The sequence below is a fragment of the Panthera pardus genome, unplaced genomic scaffold (assembly GCF_024362965.1).
Source record: "Panthera pardus isolate Hobbes unplaced genomic scaffold, ASM2436296v1 HiC_scaffold_13, whole genome shotgun sequence".
Lineage (NCBI taxonomy): Eukaryota > Metazoa > Chordata > Mammalia > Carnivora > Felidae > Panthera > Panthera pardus.
In genome coordinates this window covers 3,180,466-3,205,238 of record NW_026526688.1, presented here as the reverse complement: position 1 = coordinate 3,205,238, position 24,773 = coordinate 3,180,466, and the positions used below count along the sequence as shown (strand labels likewise).

Here is a 24,773-nt window from a genome sequence, read left to right as displayed (position 1 = left end):
TAGTATGTGGTTGAATTGTCAGTTTGAAATGGAACTGATGTTAATATTTTTCTTTGCATAGAAGTATTATCATAGCCCATAAAATTAGACCAAGGTACAAATACGGCTGTCCATAAAAACAGGGCTTTGACATGTTTTGATGGACTTGTCATGTGTCCAGTAAAATAACAATCAACTCAATAAAAAGAAAATTACTGTAATTGATTCCGTGTGTGTCCCTATGCCTTTTACTTACTTGATGAATCTTAACAGTCAGGTTGTTCATATGGACAGACACCACAAGTATCAACTTCTGTATTCCTAAAATGGTGAGCTACTAATTGGAAATTAAACTCATCCTTATGTGCATGGAAACAGAGGCCTGCGGAGCACAGTTTCTTTCACTTTCAGAGGTTTTTTTCTAGGTGTATATTAAAATAGACAGGCACTGCTGAAGGCTTCTTCTGTAGTCTTTAGGATGGAAAGAAGTAATTTATTAGCCAGGTACAAAACTGATGTCAATAAGGAGCCAGGTAAACTCGATTCTGAGGCCAATTAGATGAGAGACAAAACTAGAGTAGGTGAGCACCCACTCCAGGGGCTGTGTGTGCGTGTGTGTGTGTATGTGTACATATTCCCCAACCCAGGAGCTGTGTGTGTGTGTGTGTGTGTCTGCGCGCACATGTGTGTGTACATATTTCCCACTCCAGGAGCTGTGTGTGTGTGTGTGTGTGTGTGTGTGTGTGTGTGCGTGTGTGTGTACATATTCCCCACTCCAGGGGTTGTGTGTGTGTGTGTGTACATATTTCCCACTCCAGAGGCTGTAATGTGTGTGTGTGTGTGTGTGTGCATGTGTGTACACATATTCCCCACTCCAGGGGCTGTGTGTGTTTGTGTACATATTCCAATCCATTGCTGGATGTAACTAATATCCTGACATAATTACCTTACATGTGTCCGTGTTCCCTTGTCTCACTGTCGTTGGATTGGAATTTAGCTGACGGTGCTTCTTCCGCTTCCAACCACAGCAACAACCTCATTACCGGTATCTGTGCCTAGGTGCTTACAGTTTGATCTCCCAAAAATAGGGATGAAGCACACCCATTACCACAAAGTAGATAATAGAGATAATATCAAAGCTGCTGCTGACAGAATTATCCGAGAACCGTGGTTAGGTTTGTTCTAGTCTCAAACATTTGACTATAAGATGAAAGGAGACAGTTTTATATGAAGATTTTATTAAGTGTTGACCTTTTTGTTGCATTGAATGTCATAGTTAGTGCATCTCTCTGTATCTCTATTTGCCTCTCTCTTTCTTCTGTAAGATAGTGGCTCTTTTATAGCTCATGAGTTGTGAAAAATATGCTGAATATATTGATTTTAAGCTTCATTATCCCAGGAGCATATTACTTTCTGTGGCTCCAATAATGGATATTCCTCAATTAAAGAAATAAATAAAAAGATTTAATCATTGTAGAACTCAACTGAGAAAGGTGTCAACATGAAGATTGGGGTGTTCACTGGTAAAACACTTCATCGTTTCCATGTTGGTGACGGAAACTGCTGCTCTCCCTTGTGGCTCTGTGTCCTTCTCCACGTGCTGATTGTGGAGGTGACTTTTTAAAGAAGACTCCTTGAGAAAGCTTGTTACATGTTAGGAAGGAAGAACCGATAGAAAATGAGGAAGAATGAGATGTTGGATTCAGAATACCTGAAACTTGACTCGAGTTCTGTCATTCAAAGTGACATGTTAAAATTTCATGAATTTCCTAGTGTTATTTTATTTTAGAATATGTATTATCCCTTTAAACAGCAACAACAAAAAGCCAGCACCCAAACCCATTACAGTCTTCTTTAATTTTAAAATACAGTCATCCTTTTATGGGACATCTTCCAGGAAACTGAGAAGGAGCATTTTATCTGATCTGACTTTGCTCTAGTGACACTGAACACTGCCCTGATCATCTCTAATGTGCTAGGTTTTTCTACTTGATGACTAAGGCTGTCATCACAAAGTACCACAGATGGGGGGCTTAAGCAGCAGAAATGTATTGTCTCCTGGTCCTGGAGGTGAGAGGTCTGGGATCCAGGTGGGGGCGCCCCTGGTTTCTCCTGTGCGTCTCTTCTTGGCGTATAGCCTCTGTCTCTCCCTGGGTCCTCACCTGGTCGTCCCGTGCCTGTCTGTGTCCCCATGTCCTCTTTGGACTTCAGTAAGATTAGATTAGGGCTCATTCCAGTGTCCTTCCTGAACTTTAAAGTTCTCTCTTTAAAGTCATTATCTCCAAACACAGTCACCTTCTGAGGTACTGGCAGGTAGGACTTCAACATATACATTGGGGTAACACAATTCAGTTCATAACAGGTTTTTTTTCTTCTTAATAATTTTAACTGCTCTGATTGGCAGTTACACAAGAAGTGAAGTTGTAGGTTCTCAGTCCCTTTGCACGAATAAAGATGCTGCATAAATCTCAAAGCGAACCATGTAACCTGATGAGATGGGGACTACATCTAGCAGCGAGGGCCACATTCTCCCACTCGTACGTAGTGAGCTTCCTGGGAATGGGCCGCGCAATGTAGAAGAGCCAGAGATGTCAGACTACGAGGGGGCGTTGAGTTCACCAGCAGGGATTGTTGTAGATGACTCCCCGGAAGTGGGAATACTGCTTCTGTATCCAAGAGAGCAGTTCGTCTCAGGAAGTATCGTGGCGGCAGGGCTAACGGTGGTTGACAATGTACCGCACTTGTTTCTGTTTTTCTTAATTTAATTAATTGTTTCAAATCTGCATCCAAGTTAGTGAGCATATAGTGCAACAATGATTTCAGGAGTAGATTCCTTAGTGCCCCTTACCCATGTAGCCCATCCCCCCTTCCCACAGCCTCTCCAGCAACCCTCTGTTTGCTCTCCGTATTTAAGAGTCTCTTATCTTTTGTCCCCCTCCCTGTTTCTATATATTTTTGCTTCCCTTCTGTTATGTTCATCTGTTCTGTGTCTTAAAGTTCTCGTATGAGTGAAGTCATGTGATATTTGTCTTTCTCTGACTCATTTTGCTTAGCATAATACCCTCCGGTTCCATCCATGTAGTTGCAAGTGGCAAGATTTCATTCTTTTTGATTGCCGAGTAATACTCCATTGTATACAATATACATATATATGTATATATAATGATATATGTATATACATATCTATATCACATCGTTCTTTTATTTTTAATTTTTAAAAATTTACATCCAAATTAGTTAGCATATAGTGCAAACAATGATTTCAGGAGTAGATTCCTTAGTGCCTCTTACCCATTTAGCCCATCCCCCCTCCCACAACCCCTCCAGTAACCCTCTGTTTGTTCTCTGTATTTATGAGTCTCTCATGTTTTGTCCCCCTCCCTGTTTTTATATTATTTTTGCTTCCCTTCCCTTATGTTCACCTGTTCTGTATATTAAAGTCCTCATATGAGCGAAATCATATGATAGTTGTTTTCTCTAATTTCTCTTAGCATAATATCCTCTAGTTCCATCCACATAGTTGCAAATGGCAAGATTTCATCTTTTTGATTCCTGAATAATACTCCATTGTATATGTATACCATCTCTTCTTTATCCATTCATCCCTTGATGGACATTTGGCCTCTCTCCATACTTTGGCTGTTGTTGATAGCACTGCTATAAACATTGGGGTGCATGTGCCCCTTCGAAACAGCCCACCTGGATCCCTTGGATAAATACCTAGTTGCACTTGTTTCTATTAACTATGTGTTAGATAGTAAGTTTGTTTCTTGAATATTTAAAAATTTCAAATGTGTGGGGCGCCTGGGTGGCTCAGTCGGTTGAGCGTCCAGCTTTGGCTCAGGTCACGATCTTGCAGTTCGTGAGTTCAAGCCCCGCGGTGGGCTCTGAGCTGACAGCTCGAAGCCTGGAGCCTGCTTCAGATTCTGTGTCTCCTTCTCTCTCTTCCCCTTCCCCACTCATGCTCTGTCTCTCTCTGTCTCTCAAAAATGAATAAATGTTAAAAAAAATTTAATTGTTTCAAATGTACAAGAAGGTGAAAAAATACACATATGGACTCATTTCTTAATGTAATTAATTTTAGGATTTTGTCAAAGTTACCTTAGGCTCTGATTTTTTAAAGAGGCAAGGAGTACGAAGAAATTTAGGGCAGAAGACATGAATAGACACTTCTCTAAGAAGACATCCAGATGGCCAACAGACACATGAAAAGATGCTCAGCGTCACTCCTCATCAGAGAAATACAAATCAAAACCACACTGACATACCACCTCACACCGGTCAGAGTGGCTGAAATGAACAAATCGGGAGACTACAGATGCTGGAGAGGATGTGGAGATACGGGAACCCTCTTGCACTGTTGGTGGGAATGCCCACTGGTGCAGCCGCTCTGGAAAACAGTGTGGAGGTTCCTCAAAAAATTAAAAATAGATCTACCCTATGACCCAGCTAGCACTGCTAGGAATTTACCCAAGGGATACAGGAGTGCTGATGCACAGGGGCACTGGTACCCCAATGTTTATAGCAGCACTCTCAACAATAGCCAAATTGTGGAAAAAGCCCAAATGTCCATCAACTGATGAATGGATAAAGAAGATGTGGTTTATATACACAAGGCAATACTACATGGCAGTAAGAAAGAATGAAATACGGCCTTTTGTAGCAACGTGGATGGAACTGGAGAGTGTTAACGCTAAGTGAAATAAGTCAGGCAGAGAAAGACAGGTACCATATTTTTTCACTCCTATGTGGATCCTGAGAAACTTAACAGAAGACCATGGGGGAGGGGACGGAGGAAAAATAGTTACAGAGAGGGAGGGAGGCAAACCATAAGAGACTCTTAAGGACTGAGAACAAACTGAGGGTTGATGGGGGTGGGAGGGAGGGCAGGGTGGGTGATGGGCATTGAGTAGGGCACCTGTTGGGATGAGCACTGGGTGCTGTATGGAAACCAATTTGACAATAAATTATATTTAAAAAAAAAAGGAATTTAGGGGCCCCGCCCATATCCAATACCACATGTACCTCTCCTAGCATGAAACGGTATTGTGAAGCGGGGACATGCTTGTCCATGTTTTATGGTTAATGCTCTATCTCTGTCTGTCCATCTATCGGTCTGTCTGTCTCTCTATCTCTCTGTCATCTAACTATGTATCTCTATCTATATCATCTCCTATCTCTCTACAGACACACGTACTTTATCTTCGGTCCACTTTGGAATTTTTACACAATTGCTATCATATTTATCTGCAAATAGATTTCTTTAGTCATCAGTATGCTGTTTAAAGAATCATCTATGCTGATCCATGTTATCTAGTTTATTAATTTCAAATGTGTATAGAATTCCTTTCCATGGCACTTTAAATTCTTTTCTAAAATTCCAAAGTATTAGTTAGGATGTAGGTTTCCCCATACAGAACAATACCAGAACAAAGGTTTGGCTGTGGAAATAGTACTCGCGCACAGGTGCTGAAGTTTATAGAAATATAAGTAAATCCTCAGTTTTCCTGGATGTTACCAAATTATTCTCCAAAGTGATTCTACTTCTACATCATTGCATGAAAGTTTCTATTTCCCCGTACGCTTACCATACTGTCAATACAAATGATGATAAAAATTACTTTTATTTCAGTCGTTCCTGCTTTATAGGCAAGGTTCATATGATCTATGTGTTACGTGTTAAAAATGTGCAAGTATTTTGATTGGCTCTTGCTTGTTGTTTTTTAATCAGGGAATATATTTGCTGCTTTATTAATTTGGAACTCTGTGTTTGGGAAATGAATAGCTGTATATTGTACATTTGGACCCATAAATTTAGTAAAAAAGCTAAAGGTAGTCTGCATTTTGTAGGTGCTAGCTCGTACCTGAACTGTTTTTTGTCTTTCTGTTTCATTTAGGTTCTTCTGGTCAAAGTCCTCTGTTAGTGGTCTTAAGTGGGAACCACACTGAACAATCCAATTTTACAAGCAGGAGTAATCAGTTATATCTCCGCTGGTCCACCGATCATGCAACCAGTAAGAAAGGATTCAAGATTCGATATACAGGTTAGTAAGTGAGGTTTAGTTTAGCAGAAAGGTGTTTTTAATACAAGTGATCTGCATTAGTTAAAAAAAAGTAATGTAGAGATTTGTAATGTAAACCTAATCCCCAAAGATGAACGATTAACTCCCATAGAAACAATATGATGGGAAACCGCTCTGAGAGAGACAGATCTCTAAACTACAGTCGGGAAAACAAACCATTTATTGATTAATATTGTTTTTATATTTTTATTTATTTTTAAGAGGGGGGAGGGGAAGAGAGTCGGGGAGACAGAGGATCCGAAGCAGGCTCTGTGCTGACAGCAGAGAGACTGATGCGGGGCTCAAACTCATGAACCATGAGATCGTGACCTGAGCCCAAACCAGGCATGTAACCGAATAAGCCACACAGGCACTGCTTGTTGAGTAATATTTTAAAAATTATTGCTAAAATCATAAAACCTTGAATTGAATTAGGGAAAGCAAAGGCATTTCCTCTAAAAGATAAAGTAACATAATATAAGTAGGGTTAAATGCTAAGGAAACAAACAGGAAGAGATATTCATATTGCTACTAGTTTTATAAGTGGTAATAATCTCTTAATAGCATGTCTTTTTATTGATTATCTATCTGTATATCTCTATATACTTGGAGACTCTATTCACATATATATACATATGTATATGAACACTTACAAAATTAATACATTTTTGCATATATATTTATTTGTCAACATTTAAATCATTTTGTCCTTTACCCATGTATTTTAATTATTCTCTGCCTATGTTTTTCATATTAAGTCAGTCAATATATTTATGTCCTACATAAATATATTTATGTCCTACATAAATATATTTATGTCCTACTAAATATAATTATGTCCTACTAAATCCTGCATACATTTGTAATATGACCTAATACCTAATGTTTATACTGTCCTACCGAAGCAGTAGACAGACAATTTAAATTCCTCATATATTTTAATTACTAAGAAAAAAGTATACACTTTTTTCAGTATCTCACTCCACCATATCCCATGGTGATAAGTGAGGTGCATTTCCCTAAGGAAGAAGCCCGTTAGACGCTTTCAATTGAGCGATGATTCACCAGAGGATTACTGATTCCTATGTTGGTATTTTACATGGTCAGTGCCGAGAAACCTCCTGAAGGGGGAACAGCAAAAAGTCATAGTAGTTTGGTTTTTTTTAAGTCTGTTTATTTTGAGAGAAGGAGAGCAGGGAAGCCAGGGAGAGGCAGAAAGAGAGAGAGACAGAGACAGAGAATCCCAAGCAGGCTCCACACTGTCAGCACGGAGCCCAATGTGGGGCTTGAGCTCATAAGCCATGAGATTATGACCTGAGCTGAAGTCAAGAGTTGGGCACTTAACCAACTGAGCCACCCAGGTACCCCCAAAAGTCTTAGTAGTGTGTAAGATTTCAGCTCTTTTGTTGGGAGATATGAAATCGTAAAAAAGTATCAAGATTTGAAAAGGCTCTTGATGTGCAGACAGTGGGCCTGAAAGTCTTTCTCTTCCTTTATGAAGTTTAATAAAACGCACCCAGACCTCCATTTCTCCCTCTTTCTCTCCAAGTAGTTACTCAAAATGCTTATTAACAAAGAGCTCGGAGCGCCTGGGTGGCTCAGTCGGTTGAGTGCCGACTTCGGCTCAGGTCACGATCTCGCGGTCCGTGAGTTCGAGCCCCGCATCGGGCCCCTGTGCTGACAGCTCAGAGCCCAGAGCCTGTTTCAGATTCTGTGTCTCCCTCTCTCTGACCCTCCCCCATTCATGCTCTGTCTCTCTCTGTCTCAAAAATAAATAAACGTTGTAAAAAAAAATTTTTTTTTAAAAACAAACAAAAAAAAAGAGCTCACCGTTGAAATTGCTTCCACTGGAATGAGTTACGAGAGTATTAGGGCACTGACAGGATTTGTGCTCGTCATGTTCCTTGTTTTGAAAACTAAACACTGAGCCCTTTAGAATTGCCTGAATGTATTTCCAATGTGCAAAAATGGACAGTGCAGGGGAGATCATAGTGAACATCACCTGTCTCCTATCTCTGGCAGATTGCTTAGTAGCATGGTGATAGGACTGTACCTTGAATTCTGTCTTTCAAAGGATATTTTAGTTCATTATTGAGCCATAAGTTCTCTGTTAAACTGTGTTGGGGGAGTAGGCAAATGGAGAATTTCAGAGAAGGCTGTAAATTTTTTGTTTCGTCAGTGGGTATGTCATCTGACAGATGATTTTCACAGATTTTCACAGATTTGGTGATTGAGTTACTTCTGCTAGGGGTTCATCACCGGTGGTTCTAGAGCTGTGATCGCATGAGCGTTTCTCTGAAATATAGCAGCATGGGCCGGGGAGCGCCAGCCTGTAATAGGACCACACGTCGTATCTTGAACCTCCGTCTGTCTCACACATGTGACGTATTGGTCATCCGGACACAGGAGCAGTACAAGTGATCACCACAGTTTGAAACTGAAAGTAAAAAGGACAAAGCAAGTGCTGTGCGAGGTGGCTCTAGTCAGTGCAGCAAGGTGTGCTGGGCCTTCCGTACTAAAGGAAGCATGTGAGCGTCTGTGTTGGGATAAAGATGCACACTGGGTGCTCATGTACCCAGAAGCCCCAGATATCTAACTTGCCGTCCTCTCCCATAGTGGATGCCTCCCCAATTTTCCAACAGAGTTTGGTGATTGCACATTATGTCTTTCTATATCCAGGAATCAAACAGGCAGGGCCTCATGCCCAAATCTTTCCCTTTTCGGTGCTCTACACCCCCCGCCCACTGCCCCAGGGCCCCTGCATATCTTGTTCTAGGTGAGTGAGGAAAGGAGATATTTTGAGAGTCTGGCAATAGAAAAGAACATAGTAAAGAGAAGAGAAAATGGACAGTTTTCAGACTCTACGGAGTTAGACAATCTTGCGCATTATATCCCTTAACAGAATGAACTGTGACAAAAATCACAGGTAATATGCAGTGAATTCTGAGGTCTCCCTGTCCCTTCAGGGACATTTCAGATGTTATCTCATCTCTACCGTTGGAACAGGGTTTTACAGTCTGCTCCTTCTTCCTATAAATTATCTTTTTGTTTCGTTTTGTTTTGTTTTTGCAGCTGAAGGCCAGGGTGCCTTATTCCTTTTCTAAAATAAACATCTCTGTTGATTCAAAACTTACAAAATTTAGTGTAGAAGGAGGACATGGAAAATGGCACGGCAAATAGGGCAGTGAATCACAAGTTTCTCACAATAGTTAGTGAATTTTAACTTAATAAAAAAGAGTCCATTAAAAAAAATGAAATGGTATTTCAGACGATCATCCAGCTGAGAATATTCTCTGAGGATGCTTCTCACAGGATCATGGTTGGACACATAGACATTGCTTCTGGGCAACGCTATGATATAAAACCTTCAAAAAGTTGCTTCTGAATTTATTTCCAGGGAAAGGTTCAACATTAAGCATTCAGACCTGTATGTGTGTTCTTTATGGAACCCCCACGGGGAAGGAGGACATTTAAACCTCTTCTTTCAAAAGGAAACACATTTCCAGAACTTCACTACTGTCTTAATTTTATTGTTTTAATTTATCTGAAGGGACTTAGTAGGATTATACGCTGCAACGAAACTGGTCTTGTAAGAATAAGAATACATTCTTTCTCTAAATGAATAAATAAGATGTCAGTTTTCAGCCTTTGAAATGTTATATTCTGTGTAGGTAAGACTGTTTTATTTTAACAAATGCTTGTCCTCCATTTTAAAAAAGTTCCTTCAAAGGCGGTGATTAAAGCTCTTGTAAGATTTTTATTGACCTGGAGTAGTGCATTTTCTTCAGATTGTATTCGAATCCCATATGTTAGAATATGTTAGAAAGAAGCTTAATGTCTACATCACCGTGCAATGCACAAGATCCACTTAGCCACAGTGACAAGGAAAAAGTTAATGGCTGTAATTGCAAAATGTTACAATCTTCTATTTTTCCTTTTTTTTGGATACTTTTCCTTTTTTTTTGAGAATTGTTTTGTTTCACATAAGGTGGCCAGTACTGGACCTTACCATTTCTAATTCTGGTGGTCAGTAAGCTTATTTAAGTGGGTTAGCTTTAAAAGGATGAGTGAGGGAATTCAGTTTGATTTTTCCATGTATTTCCTTACAATATTTTAGCCAGAAAGTCGAGATCTCCCTTCACTCTGGGTAGCAATTGCATGCAATCTAAACTTCAAAATAAGAGATTGAACCTTGGCTCTGGGCTTTGGGAAATTTGTTGTGTTTTTGTTGTTGTTGTTGTTGTTGTTGTTTGTTTTTGTTTGTTTGTTTTTTTAGACTTTATTTTTTCAGAGTAGTTTCAGGTTCGTAACATAGCAAAACTGAGGAAATGATACAGAGACTTCCCACGTACCCCCTACCCCCACAAGCACAACGCAGGCCTCCCCCGTTATCAACATCCCCACCACATGGTGCATTTGTTATAATTAGTGAACCTACGCACACATGTCATTATCACCCAGAGTCCGTGGCTTACGTTAGGGTCACCCTTGGTGTTGTACGTTCTGTGGGTGTGGACCAATGTATCCTGGAGTGTATCCATCATTACAGTGTCATACATGGTGGTCTCACTGCCCTAAAAATCTTCTACTCTCCACTTGTTTGTACATCCCGCTCTTTGGCCCTTGGCAACCACTGACTTTTTAGCGTCTCTCTAGTTTTGCCTTTTCCAGATGATCACATAGTTGGGATCACACAGTATGTAGCCTTTTCAAACTGGTTTCTTTCACGGAGTGATACGCATGTAAGGTTCCTTCATGTCTTTTCATGGCTTGATGGTTCATTTCTTTTTGCTGAAGAATATTCCATTGTCCGGATGGACCGCAGTTTATTGATCTGTCACCTACTGAAGGGCCCCTTGGTTGCTTCCAAGTTCCAGCAATTATGAATCAAGCTGCTGTAAACATTTATGTGTAGGGTTTTTTGGATGTGTGCACATACATTTTTAAGTTCTCTGAGCGAGAGAATTTTAGTTTTGTAAGGAACTGCCACCATCTTCTGAAGTGGCCATTTTGTATTCCCACAGCCAACGAATGAGACTTCCTGTTGCCCCTTACCCTTGCCAGACTTTGGTATCTGGGGATGTGTTTTAGACCAAGTCGACATATTGGTGCTTGATTTCCCAGTACTTAAACAATAAAGATACCTCGTGTATGTCGCTCTCATCGAGGAACTGCAGCAGTGCCTATGTATCTGTTTACATCTGTGTGTGTTTGTGTGTCCCTAGCACCCTACTGCAGCCTGACCCACACTCCGAAGAATGGAGGCATTTTCAACAGGACCACGGGGGCGGTTGGAAGTCAAGTGCATTATTTTTGCAAGCCTGGGTATCGCATGATCGGCCACAGCAACGCAACCTGTAGACGGAACCCAGTTGGCATGTATCAGTGGGATTCTCTCGCCCCGCTCTGCCAGGGTAAGAGATGTGCTTTTTCTTCCCCCAACTCGAATTAAATTTAGTGGTCTTATTTCCACCACATTTTGACAATTACTGAAGCGGTGACTATGGCTAAAAGGTAAGGAAGAATGGAATATGGGTTCATAGAAGTACAAATTAAACTTTCCACAGACCAGGCAAACATTTCTGACATTTACACTAGGCTTGATTTAGCTTTTTCCAGCCCGAGTTCAGAGGACGGTTGAACAGTCACTAGATGCTGCGTAGAGTTATCCTCATCCTTACTTGTACCGCATTTTGAAGTAAAAAATACGTTATTCAATTTAGATTCCAAAGAGTTTTTCTTGACAGTTGTATTAATTAAAAAATCAATTACTAAAGCCCCCTTTTTAAAAAATTTAGATTAAAAACCCATTCGTTGAGCCATATGCCGCATATTTCATTTTCTTTTGGTCATTTGAATTTAGGGCTTATTAAAGTTGATTTCAATATTTCATGCCTTTTTTGGTATTTTATCTGTCGTACGCATAAAAATCAAATTTCAAACAAGTCATTTTCATTTTAATTGAAGGCTTTGAAGTCATGAAATTTTCATAGTTTTGTCTTATCGAGATTTATATTCATAACGAAATATATTGGTCTTTGAGAGCTAATTATGATTTATGAATGGAGCCTCATATTGGTTTCCTTTTTTCTGTTTTTTTTTTTCATAGATATTAGACTTTCTGGTATTGCTCTGTGAGACAATAATGGATATTTATCACACTAAATATATGTGTCCTTGACCACAAGGAGTTAATCAGACACTTAGCTTGCATTACTGATGTTCTAGCTACTAAAATTCTTTGTAAATATAAGACACACACAAAGTTCTAACAGCTTCTTTCATTAGGAATGATGATTTGGTTCTTTAAAAGAGTACTTTTTCTTTCTTTCTTTCTTTCTTTCTTTCTTTCTTTCTTTCTTTCTTTTTATTTTTTAAAGAGTATTATTTTTTTCTTTCAAAAGAAGTGATTCTCATTTTCTTTAAATGCTCTGTTACTCTGTCTGTGACACAGATTCTATTGCCCAGAGTGTAGCCCCGGGGGGGCTATGTGTCATTAGCACAGGGGAAGAATGCACGTGGCGATAGTCGTGCCCGAACCCCCAAAGCGGACAAGGAAGGGAGGGGTGGATCAGCATGGGCAGAAATTCCAGAATCAGGACCTCTAGAGTCTGAGTCACAAAGGAGAGCCCAGGTGGAAGCTGCCGTCAAAGTAAACAGCACTCAAAGGCACGGGGAGAGACCTTGGTGTGGTGAGAGGGACACGGGAGGGGCGACACCCGAGGCCTGGGCGGGTCCATCTTCCTGCTCTGTGAGGACTTCTGGAAACCCCTGTGCGGCTGGACACGTGGCTGCTCCAGCCACGAATGGCCGACAGGAAGAGGACAGTGTCTGCAGGCTGTTTTGCTGATACGCCGTGACCTCTCTCTCCGGCTTCCATTTCCTCCCTCAGCGGAACTGTTCGAGGCTGAATTAAATGACGCAGAAACAGGGCACCAGAGGCCAGATCCTTCGGGAATACGTGCTGTTTGGGCTGAGGGACCTGAGTGAAGGTGATCGTGCTGTGTGTTGCTTGCGTTGTGCAGAACCCAGACGCAATGATGCTGCGGTGGGGGCTGTTGGAATCCCACAACGCCCTTGGCGGTGGGAAATCAGATCGTCTTCCTTGAGATTTCTTCTGGGAGATCAAGGCCCCAAGTGATTGCATTCTCAAATCATAACATGTCTCCATGAAGTATCATCTTCCTCCCACAAATCCAGTTTTCTACACTTTTTATTAAGTCTTCTGTTAACCAGGCAGTCAGTATGATGGTGGTCTTTCTTCCTAAACTATGACTCCTAAAACCTGGAGGGCACTTAAGAATAATCTCCTGCACTTTACTTGTGTTAAAGTATTTGGAACTGAAACACATAAAAGGTAATGTGACTTCTCAATAATCATAAAAATGTTGACCCAGAATCCAGACCTTCTGCCCAAACTTCAGCGTTGGAATCAAATTGTTTTCTGCTGAAAGGACTTCTATTGTGAAAAGTCTTGCGGGCACCGGTTCTAGAGGTAATCTATATTTTTGGTATTTGATTTCATTTACTCTGGAAACATCTTTTATCTTTTAGTCATAGGTATCTAAAATTTGTACAAAATAGCACCTTAATTATAATAACATACAATATATGTCATCATATGTGAGGCTGTAATATTTAAAAATAAAAACCATGGTAGAAAGTAAGCTTTTTGAGGGGCACCTGGGTGGCTTGGTTGGTTAAGCATCCGACTCTTGGTTTTGGCTCAGGTCATGATCTCTTGGTTCATGGGTTCAAGCCCTGCATTGAGTATGGAGCCTACTTGGGATTCTCTCTCTCTCTCTCTCTCTCTCTCTCTCTCTCTCTCTCTGCCTGCCCTTACCCCACTCACACTCATGCACCCTCTCTTTCAAAATAAATAAACTTTTTTTAAAAAAAGAAAGCTTTTTGAAAGACATTTAAATGATGCAGTACAATTACATAGCGTTTTTATCATTTAAAAATAAAATTAAATCTTTAAAATAAATAGTAGAAATGGTTTTACAGTTAAATGAAGGCCATTGAGAAAGGATGATAAAATTTTGAATAGAGTAAGCTTTGTAACATATATTGGCACTTTCTACCCTAAAGGTCGTTTACGCATGATTCAAGGGCCATTAGAGTTGATTTAGGTGAATTTAATATGAGACGTAAGTGTGTAATTGTTAACAGTATTTAAGAGGGGCCAATTTGATGTGTTCAGCATTAATTATTCCCTTTCCTTGTGTTGCTTATAGAATGTAAAACTTTCACATAATATAAACACTCACCTGACTTCATAGAAAGCCATGGGCTTGTTTTTCGTCTAGCCAGGTGGAGACTTTGTGGATTATTCCTCTCACATATTAAATCGTCTATTCTTTTCTGTGTTAGGCTAAGAGGAGTCTCCTATCCACCCATAAATATTGAGTATTTGTTTGTGCTCGGCTGTAAGGAAACAAAATGAATGTTTCCTCCCTTCAAGAGAATCACAGCCTAACCATGAAAAGAGATTGATAAATTATGGCAATTACCATCACATATATCATGACCTAAGTTACATATCATTAATTAAACAGCATCCTCCTTCAGGTGCATATAGAAATCTTTTTAGATGGATGCCTCTAAAAAGTAGGATCAGAGAAAACTTACCAACAATTGTAACATCAAAAAGATTGTTTTAGGCTAAATTTGAAAATACTTGAAAAATAAAACACAAGATTATCCTACATTTATTGGGATTTTCCTTCAGTGGTAAAATACAAATACTAAGGGAAACCTATTTTCGACTTGGTTGTTGGTATTTTTATTTATTTATAATTTAAATTTACAGTGGGAAATATATTCTATTTAGAGAAATTTTCACGTTCAGTTTTATGATAATTGAGGATAATTTCAAGTTTTGTTGTTTTTTTTTTTAAACAATATTTTGGTCCAAAGAGAGTTAATATAGTGGTGGATTATCGCCATCTAACAATGCTGAATTGTTGACAGTTCATCACTGTAGATCATGAAGTTAAAGACTGGGTGAGCTTTTTCTTTAAAATGCTCTGAATTCTATACAGGAAAACAGCTTGCACAACTAGCATAAAGGTACAAGTTTTTACCTCCAGAAACTACAGAACTTTCAAACATGCTCTTACAAATTGAAGTAGAGATATAGTCATACTATATATGTTTACACCACGAGTATACAACTCGTGACATGTCTGTTTTCAGACAGACGCAGAGTGACGCTCATCACGACTGTGTTTGTAGCTCAGGGTCATAGGTGGCAGGAGTAAAACCTGAGACAAGCATTAAGGACTCTACACCCACTTCCAGTTCAACCCAAACGTGTCTCTGGATTAGGCACTGCACGTACCGAGGCACATTCCCGACCCTTTAATCTCTGATGGTCCAGCGGGAGACACAGACTTGGGAGTCAGTAAGTACAGTTCAGTGTGGCATTCAGCGAGAGCAGACGTGCACTGAGTAGAAGTCGTAGCGAAGACCAGGGATATTTTTCCCGTCACTGGACACGCGGGTTGGAATTTGCAGGGAGTGAAGAAAACATGGAGCAGCAGGCAGGGCCCCGCGCGGAAGGCCCTGCCTGCAAGTTTACGTGGCTTTCACGGCCTCTCCTGAGGTCGATGCCAATGTATTGGAGAGCTGTGGGCTCTGATCACAAGGTACAGTCATACCTGCATTTTAGAAAGACGGGTGTGGTAGTTGCCTGGCGGCAGGTGGGACAGAGTCTTGTCTGGGATTCAGGGGGGCCTAGAAGTCTGCACTGTGTGCGGGGCAGTGGTCGAGTCCTTGGAAATACGGTGGAGACAGGTCTGTGAGGAAACAGGTAACTGTCTTCTTGGCAGAGCATGTCAAGGGTTGGGAAGAGGCGTCTGCGGCGACCTGTATTTTGGTTTCCTTTGCTGGGAGTCTTGCGATATGACTCACTGCATATGGGCCCCGGGAGGGAAGGAGGCTCACGGGGCCAGTTCTGATGCGCTGCCTGCCGGGTGGCTGTGGGAACGCTGTGCCCCAGTCCAGGCTGGCGCTCCAGGAAGACTGAGTCCTACCCTTATCAGCAAGGGTGCCGCAGTTGCATTCATTCAAGATATCGGGCACGTCATTGTTTGTTTTCCACGAGACAAGACACTACTCTGTAGGCTCCGGAGGGACCAAATCAAATGAATAAAATTATGACTAAAAAGTGCACGTGCTGCCGTAAGTTTCAAACTGAATTACCTCCACCACAGAACAAGCCCTATCCGAGACGTGGAACCGGGTGGCACATTGCGTCACCAGCGGCTGTAAATCCTGTAGCCCACCCTATCAGAGGTCTTGGAGATAATTGGGGACTTAATTAGTGGTGCGAACGTTGAAGTATTTTAAGACTTCTACCAGATTCAGAGATCATCGTGGTTATTTTAATTATTCTTATTTGAAAATGGTGGACTCGGGGCTCCTGGGCGGCTCAGGCGGTTGAGCATCAGACCTCGGCTGCTTGCCTCATGACCTTGCAGTTCAGGAGTTTGAGCCCCGCGTCGGGCTCTGTGCCGACAGCTCGGAGCCTGGAGCCTGCTTCAGATCCTGGGTCTCCCTCTCTCTCTGCCCCTCCCCTGCTCGTGCTCTGTCTGCCTCTCAAAAACTAAAGATTTAAAAAAAAGTTTTCTCAGTGATTTGAACAGCACTCCTTGTAATCTTACAGAAGAAGAAACACAATTTATACCTTTCCTAACTTCATGATGGTATTGGTCTCTTTAATTTTTTTAATTGTCTACAATAATACTTTGACACGTTTACTAAAATATTTAACACTTGCGTTTTGATAAATAAGCAACATCAAAGCCTGGAGTGTTGAGGTCATTCCTTTCCAGGTCCCCAGCTGCTGACCCTGTAAACTATATCTGTGCTATGGTCCCCAGGGCACCCAGCCAAATGCTTTTGTCACCTATAGCATTTGGTAAATGTTTTGAATGTCCCAAGTCCATAAATCTATGACCTTATAAGACATGCATTCGAGAGTGATTTTTTTTCCCCCTTTAAAGATGACCTAATGCCGGAATTTGTTTTGTTTTCTCCTGTTTTCGCTGACTTTTTGCCAGTGGCATCTTAGACACACAGAATTTTCAGAGGAAAAAAAACGTCCCTGATGTTGTGAGAGTCCTTATCACTCTAAACCTGTTGCCTGCAAGGTAAAGCGGGAATTTTAATATCTAGCCCTCAGGATTGTTGCGAGGGTTAAAGAAGTAACTTAGAATCAGTCTTCAACACTTGGGTCAGTGCTATCTTATTGTTAGGTCTGGAAGAGGGCATGAGGGACCTTCTCCAGGCTTAGCCAGGATCCTGTGACTCACAAGAGATTGAGCCAAGGTCACAGCTCTGGACTGTCCTCTCCCAGAGCGAGGCCTCTTCCAAGATAACATAATGGCTTGTAATTAGCATTTAGAAAATTCTGGACAGGATTAAACAAATAGTGGGGATCACCTGTGAGTGAAAAAAAATGTGGGAGGCAAGATGTATTTATTGGTTTTCAGAGAACTTCAGGTTGTGTTTCTCCTGTTGCCTGACCTTTTAAATTATTTTTCTTAGAAAATCTGTATTGGTTCATATCCTCCGTGATAAAGTCAGGCATATCTTCTGTCCTTCAGGCTTCATTTCCTGCCTTAAAGCAAGAAACTCTGCCAAGCAGCTGTTTCCATTATCAATACACTGATCTCATTCATCTTGAAGGGAAGCCTGAATTAGAACTGAAATTTTCTGCATTATCTCAAAGGCCCAGGTAAACTGGTGCATCACAGGGAACCGCTTTCGAGTTTCCCCTGTTCGAGAGAGAGAACAGCTCCCAGCAGCCATTTTGTGTTTTCTTCTTTTACATAATATAAATTTTATGGTAATTCTTTTTGTTCGTTTCAAGTTTTTGTTTAAATTCAAGTTAGTTACCAGTGTAGTACTGGTTTCAGGAGGAGAATTCAGGGATCCATCACTTACCTACAACTCAGCCCAACAAGTGCCCTCCTCAGCCCCTCCCCCATCTGGCCCCTCCCCTGCCCACCTCCCCTCCAGCAACCCTCAGTTTGTTCTCTATCGCTTAGTCTTTTGACACTCTCTCTCTCTCTCTCTCTCTCTCTCTCTCTCTCTCTCTCTCTCTCTTTCTGTTTTTAAAGCTTGGGTTCTCAGGGTCTTTTGTAAGCTGCAGCTTTAGCTTGGGGTTGACATTGACTATCGTTTAATGCTCTGCTCGCGTTTTGCATGCAACGAAGAGTAGGAAATACGATCTTTCTCCCAAATTACACGATTAAGCTTCTGTTTGTGAAGTCAGAACTGGAAGATAGAGAAACCTAGATGCCTCGCAGAGTAGAACTGCCAGGAAGGCTGTATTTGCTCAGGTAAAGGTTACCTGTGGGGGACAAGCTGGGCGGATGAGGGAAACGGCTTGGGTAGATCTGTGAGTCCTGTAGGAGCTGCGTTTTGTCTTCCCAGCTCTTCTGTCTCTACGGATTGCAGTGCTCAGAGGGGACCCTTCCCAGCAACACACAGACTGAACCTTTGAGATGGGGTTGGAACCCATGTGTTTGACACAGAAATCTATGCTATTTCCATTCGATCCTGCATGTACCCTAAACATTACTGATGCCCTTTGAAAGGGCATCTTTCAGAAGGCAACTGTTCCTTTTTTAGTTTTCAAAAATAGCAACGTTATTGGGGCACGTAGGTAGCTCAGTCAGTTAGGTGTCCGACTTCGGCTCGGGTCATGATCTCACGGTTCGTGGGTTCGAGCCCCGTGTCAGGCTCTGCGCTGACAGCTCGGAGCCTGGAGCCTGCTTTGGATTCTTGCGTCTGCCTGTCTGCCCTTCTCCTGCTTGTGCTCTGTCTCTCTCTCAAAAATAAGCAAACATTAAAAAGTATAAAAATAGCAACATATCAAAAATTAGGAAGATATATTCAGTGTCCTGCCATAGAGCTTGAGTTATTTTGTAAATCTTAATAATTGTTCTTATGAGCATAAAACGCTCATAAGGTAATTATGACTCTTGGCTTGATTTTTACTCATGTGCCTATTTATTTGCTTCTATGAAATGGTCAAGCTCCTCTGTGTCATGATAATAAGGCAGTGTTTCTAGAAATTTAACGTAATGTGTTTTTTAAATTCCAAATTACCTATTATAATATATAAGAAAATACGGATATGTACGAATATAGGTTATAGTCACCATGCCAGATACAGTTGAAGTTATTAGGTTATGAATCCACATACTTCACACAGCCCAAATCTGCCAACCCCCCCCCGCATTTGCCCCGATCTCTTTATAAAGGATTTGAGTGATTGGACCTTGGCAATTTCAACCAGTCTCTGAAATTTAGATGTGGACCCACCTGTCCCCAGCCTTCACTGACCAATGGGAAGCTGAGGCAATCTGGCTTCACTGAGGTTTTGCTTCCTCATCTGTAAACGGGGATAAGAACACTCCCCGCCGCCTTATTTGAAGGAGTAGGTGAAAACTTTGACGTGAAATCTTTACCACAGAGCCAGGTACTGAGAGCCAGGTACCCGAGAAAAAAGGAACTCTCTTATACGATACAAACATATTTCCATCCACGAGTGTTTTCAGTAAGTACGTGTTGACTTGCTTTCTGGCAGAAACTTTACAAATGTCTATTTAAAGTCAATAATATTAGGGCATCTGGCTGGCTCAGTCAGTTAGGCATCCAACTCTTGATCTCAGCTCAGGTCTTGATCTCAGGGACATGAGTTCAAGCCCCACATGGGGCTCTGTGCTGGGCATGAAGCCCACTTACATTTTTTAAAGTAAATAAATAATAAAGTCAACAATATTTAAGTGACTAAGCTGGTAATACATTTCTCTTACTTTTCATGATGAGCAAAAAGAGGCACCAGCAAACTTTTTCTATACGGGGTCAGGTAATAATGTATTAGTCTTTGTGAGTCATTTGTCGTTTCTGTGACATACTCATTTTTTTTAAGTTTTTTCATTTATTTTGAGAAAGAGAGAGTGTGAGGGAGGGAGGGGCAGAGAGAGAGAGAGAGAGAGAGAGAGAGAGAGAGAGAGAGAGAGAGAATCCCAAGCAGGCTCGGTGCTAATAGCACAGAACCTGACATGGGGCTCCAGCCCACGAACCCCGATGAGATCGTGACCTGAGCTGAAATCAAGTCGGACACTCGACCAACTGTACCACCCGGGCGCCCCACATGCTCTTTATTTTTAAATTCTTCAAAATCCCTTTGGTTGAGCCATTTTTTATTGGTGAGCTCTACCAAAACACTACAGGCTGGTGTTGACCCTCGGGTCATAGCCTGCTGACCTCCGACCTAGATGACGTGCCAGGATCAGACCGGAATGCAGGTTATAATTCATCCAATAGCAGTTCTCTTCTCTAGTTAGTAACCTGTATCTCAGATATGTTGTGGAAGACATCTACTTTCCTCTCTCGTGGTCAAAAACCCGGCGTGATTATGCACCAAATGAAAGAATGTGTTTTCTCTGTTCGTGCCTGGCACGAGTGTGAATCGCGGAGCTCGTGTTTTCTGTCTGTCTCTGGGACGTGTTAATCATAAAACCAGCAGTGAGTGCAAACATACATTTAGGGTAATTTTGTATCATGGCAGTTGTTGTATGAAGCTCTTGACCTTCCTGGGCCAACAACTACAAAATCCACAAAGCAGTAATTTTTCCAAAGGGAATCCAGAGTCCTGTTGATAAGGGTGCCTCATAGAGGTCAGCCGTGTATCTTGCCTTCGAGGAAATTCCTGTGATGTAGTTTTTGTGCTTAACATTGGGAAATGATTCTGACATGAGGTACTCAGAATATTTCCCCAAACAGCCAGATAGGACCGTGTGTGTTCCCTGCACCCCTGGAGCATCACAGAAGGGAGTGCCTGCACTGGCAGCCGAGAGGGAAGAGTCCATACGGAACTTTCTACTCGGGCATGCGGCACTTTGAAAAGCGATGGCTCCTAAATCAGTTCAAGGCAAAGAGGAGTAAAGATAGGAAAATGACCCATGTGCCACTTACGATACCGACTGACATTGAAAAGTAGGTTATGGTCTTGCATGAAAGAGCCACAGTGACAAGCTATACCTGCAAAATTGGCAGTTTGAAAATGGTGGGGAATTGTAAGTAACCTTTTCACTGCCACTCATGAGCTCCCGGAGGCAAGCCATTCTCTGGCTCCAGGGGGACTCAGGTGCCCCTACCCTGGGGTCCCGTAGCTCCCTTTGCGCATATGTCTCAGCACTTGCTACTTTGTTTTGTCCTTGTATGTCTGTCAGTTTCTTCCTGGATCAGTGGTTCTCAACTTCGAAAGGTCACAAGAGTGATCTGGAATTCTTGTTAGAGAAGGAGCCCCTAACTTCCGGCCTCTCTATTCTCTGGTCCCCTGACTCTGACAGAGCCCGTCCCACAGAGTCTGGAACATGTAGTTTTACAGCCATCCTAGGTGAACTTGGTGCAGGCGTCTAAGGAACGTATGTTAAAAATCTCTATCCTTGAAGACAGAGATATTGTCTTATATTGGAATGCCCAGCATTTTGCACAATCCCTGGACCGTAACTATCACTGGTAGAAATTTACAAATAAAGAAGTGTGGTTCCACCATCTCCTCAACTGCCTCCCTTAATGAGATGTCTGTCATAAGTGCTGTTGTTGGAAAGAAACACAGTTTGCAGTTAGGCTACTGGTGATGTTGTCTTCAACTTTCCAACGTGCAGTCACAAGGTTGTAGGAGTAGCTTCTACAAATCAGAGCACCCCATGCATGGTGTACGTGGCCCATAGTGCTCTGTGATTGGCTGTGTGGCACTAGGCAGTGGAAAGGCAGGGGGATCGTACTGTTACATGGCGTTATGGGCTGAATTGTACCCCTCACAAAAGGTACGTTGGAGTCCTAATGCCCACTAGCTTATGATGGGACTATATGCCCACTACTATATGATGGATCGAGGGTTTTTACAGAGGTCAACAAGTTAAAATGAGGTCATTGTGGTAGGCTCTTAATCCAATATGACTGTTGTCCTTTAAGAATAGAAAATCGGGACAGAGGGAACACCATGTGAAGAAGACAAGGTTGAAGATGGCCATGTACAAGCCAAGGGGAAGGGCCTGGAAAAGAGTCTTTCTCATGCCCGTCAGAAGGAACTAAGCCTCCCAACACCTTGATCTCCGCTCTCTGCCCTTCAGAGCCAGGAGATTGTGCATTTCTGTCGTCCCAGCCCCCAAGTTGTGCGGCACTCTGTTAGGGCGGCTGGAGAAAGCCAACAGGCCCGGCCACCTTTCCAGGCTATAAAATATTCCCTCTTCCTTCCTGATTCCACAGCTCCCCAGACGTTGGCTCCTCCAGCCCTCCAGGTCACTTCCTCCCTCTGTCCCTTTTCTTCTACTGTAAGAAAGAAATGGAAAGTAACAGCTCTTCAGCAAGCTGTGCCACCCAGTAATGATGTGGATTGAAACCGAAGAACCTCAGGGCTTCACTGAAAGTGGAGAGAAAAGGTCAGATTCTTGGCATCGTGTCTCCACCACATCTGCCTTTCCCCTCGCAGTCAAAACTAGGATGCTGGTAGAAGGAGACCCACAGATGACACATCTGACATTATTCCAAGAGATTTCCAATTTGGCCTGAGGGATTCTGGGCACACGTACATAAGTGCCCACCCCAGGAGCTGTGTTCTTCAAACGTTTTTGGCCACGGCAAAGAAAGTTTGGTGACCATTTTCTAGTCCGTGTTAATGCACTTTTCTTTAAAATAATACACTCTTGGCATAGGAATTTATCCTGTGATTGATTTTTTAATGTTTAAAAGCTCGTTCCTAGCTGTCCCTTTTTAGGCAGTTATAATTAACTGTCAAATCTCCATTGTTGATTTTAGTGCAGGGTGTTTGTTTTGTGGATTAGTTTGATATATTCTATGGTTCCATATTTCTAGTTGGGTCAAATTAGCGGAGAACGTTAGTAAAATTGGACCCTTCCATGGAAAAACTTAGAAACAAACCCTCTCACCTCTAATTCTAACAGCTTGGATTTGCAGGGACAGACTTCAGAAAAATTGATCATGGTTGTGCAGACCTAGACTGGAGAAGGATTGGTCTTCGATGCACCAGGAGTTTGACTCTGAAATTCGTTTATATTCTTGACTCTGTTACTAGGTATCATTGGTGATTCTCTTTAAAAAATAATTTATAAGAGCATTGGCTGTAGAAGGCGTCATCTTGAGGATAATTTACCACGCCAATTTGTAGTGGACCAGCTTACATATGGGCATTTCGTTCGCTGGAATAGTTACTTCCAAATGTCCCATGAAGGATGAAAATGGCGATCGAATTACAGGGAGACTGGGACCCAGGGTCTCGTGCATACGGTGCTTTAGTTTGAGTTAGATGCTGCCTCCATAGAAGGAAACACATGATGGCCAGTCGGAAATATAAGAAATAGCATATTTGCGACGAACCCCGTGCAGTGGGGTTCAGACGGAGTGTCCACGTTGAGGTTGTTACATGTCATCTGCATCTGTGTCCACGACGTCATTGACCAATGGTGGTGCATGTGGGCATTCACTTTCCAGGAGGCTGTGGCTGCTCAGACAGGGAGTGGGCACTGCTTTTTGTTTGTTTTATTTCTAACTTTGAATTCGTGGGAAATAATACCGCCTCCGATTGAGCATTGTTGCATATTGGTGTGCACATGGCTTGATCTTTTTTTTTCTTTTCCAAGAAATTTGCTAGAAATAGATTTTAATGATCTTCAAACAGGAGATTACATACACACACATATATTTGTCTGTATAGATCAGCACTGTTGATCATCAATGGGAATCACACCATGTTGGGTCATTATTTAGCTTCCACGATGTCAAACGGGGGATGTTCTATTATGAATCCTGAACATCTTGAAGAGACAATAAAGGTCTCTGTTTTTCTGTAAAAAGCCAGTAAGCATGATGTTAGGCAGCAAAGTGAGAGATTTTTCGAAGCCAATGGAATAAAAAAAAAGTGGGGAAGTAGTTTTCAAATTATGAAAAGCTGGAGACATTAGTGACATAGGCCATGAGATTTTCCTCCTGGATAGAACTATTGGGGAAAATTCTTTATATTGTTCATTATAGTGAAAAAGGCCATTGTGATGCGGTTGAAGGAACGTAAACTTGATATTGAGACATTTGGCACTAGGGGCTGGCTTGACTTTGGATAAGGTCTGACCCTTGGGTAAATCATTAACTATTTTTGGACATCAATTTCCCCACTTAACCTGAAGATCATAATATTGATACAAGTCCTTAGTCTGAGGATTCAGTGAGATGATTGAAGTAATTACAGTGCCTAAATCTATGGAACAAAGGAGAAAACTACATAAAAAGATATATAAACATCTGATTAAATATTAACTTTTAATATAAGATACTATAATTCTTAAATAGCATGTTTATTGCATATCTGGTGTATATTTATTGAATTAACATAATCTAATATATTATAATGTAATACTAGTTGAAGAATGTTGACTGACATTATTACATTAATATTATTAAAGTGAGGTGAACTAATTCTCCTCATTATAGCAATATTATATAATGCAATCTATAATATTATATTGCTATAGTATATTGTATACGTATACATGACATATATAACTATAGTATATGTATTTATGCATATGAAAGAGGATGTTTGAACTAATTTTAAAGTGATATATTGAGGTTAAAATTGTGATTCTCAATTTAGTCTTAAATATTTGTGTGAACTTATAAAAAAAAAAAACT

The 24,773-nt window shown here is 41.4% G+C and overlaps 1 protein-coding gene across 5 annotated transcripts in view; it reads left to right on the top strand.

Annotated features, from left to right (window-relative positions):
• Positions 1-24,773, top strand: part of CSMD1 (CUB and Sushi multiple domains 1) — a 2,004,702-nt gene that overhangs the window by 1,859,443 nt on the left and 120,486 nt on the right. For all 5 annotated transcript variants that reach the window (XM_053900776.1, XM_053900775.1, XM_053900774.1 and 2 more), the window contains 2 exons: positions 5,877-6,023; positions 11,267-11,455. In XM_053900776.1, the coding sequence (XP_053756751.1) occupies positions 5,877-6,023; positions 11,267-11,455 (336 nt within the window). The remainder of the gene's footprint in view (positions 1-5,876; positions 6,024-11,266; positions 11,456-24,773) is intronic.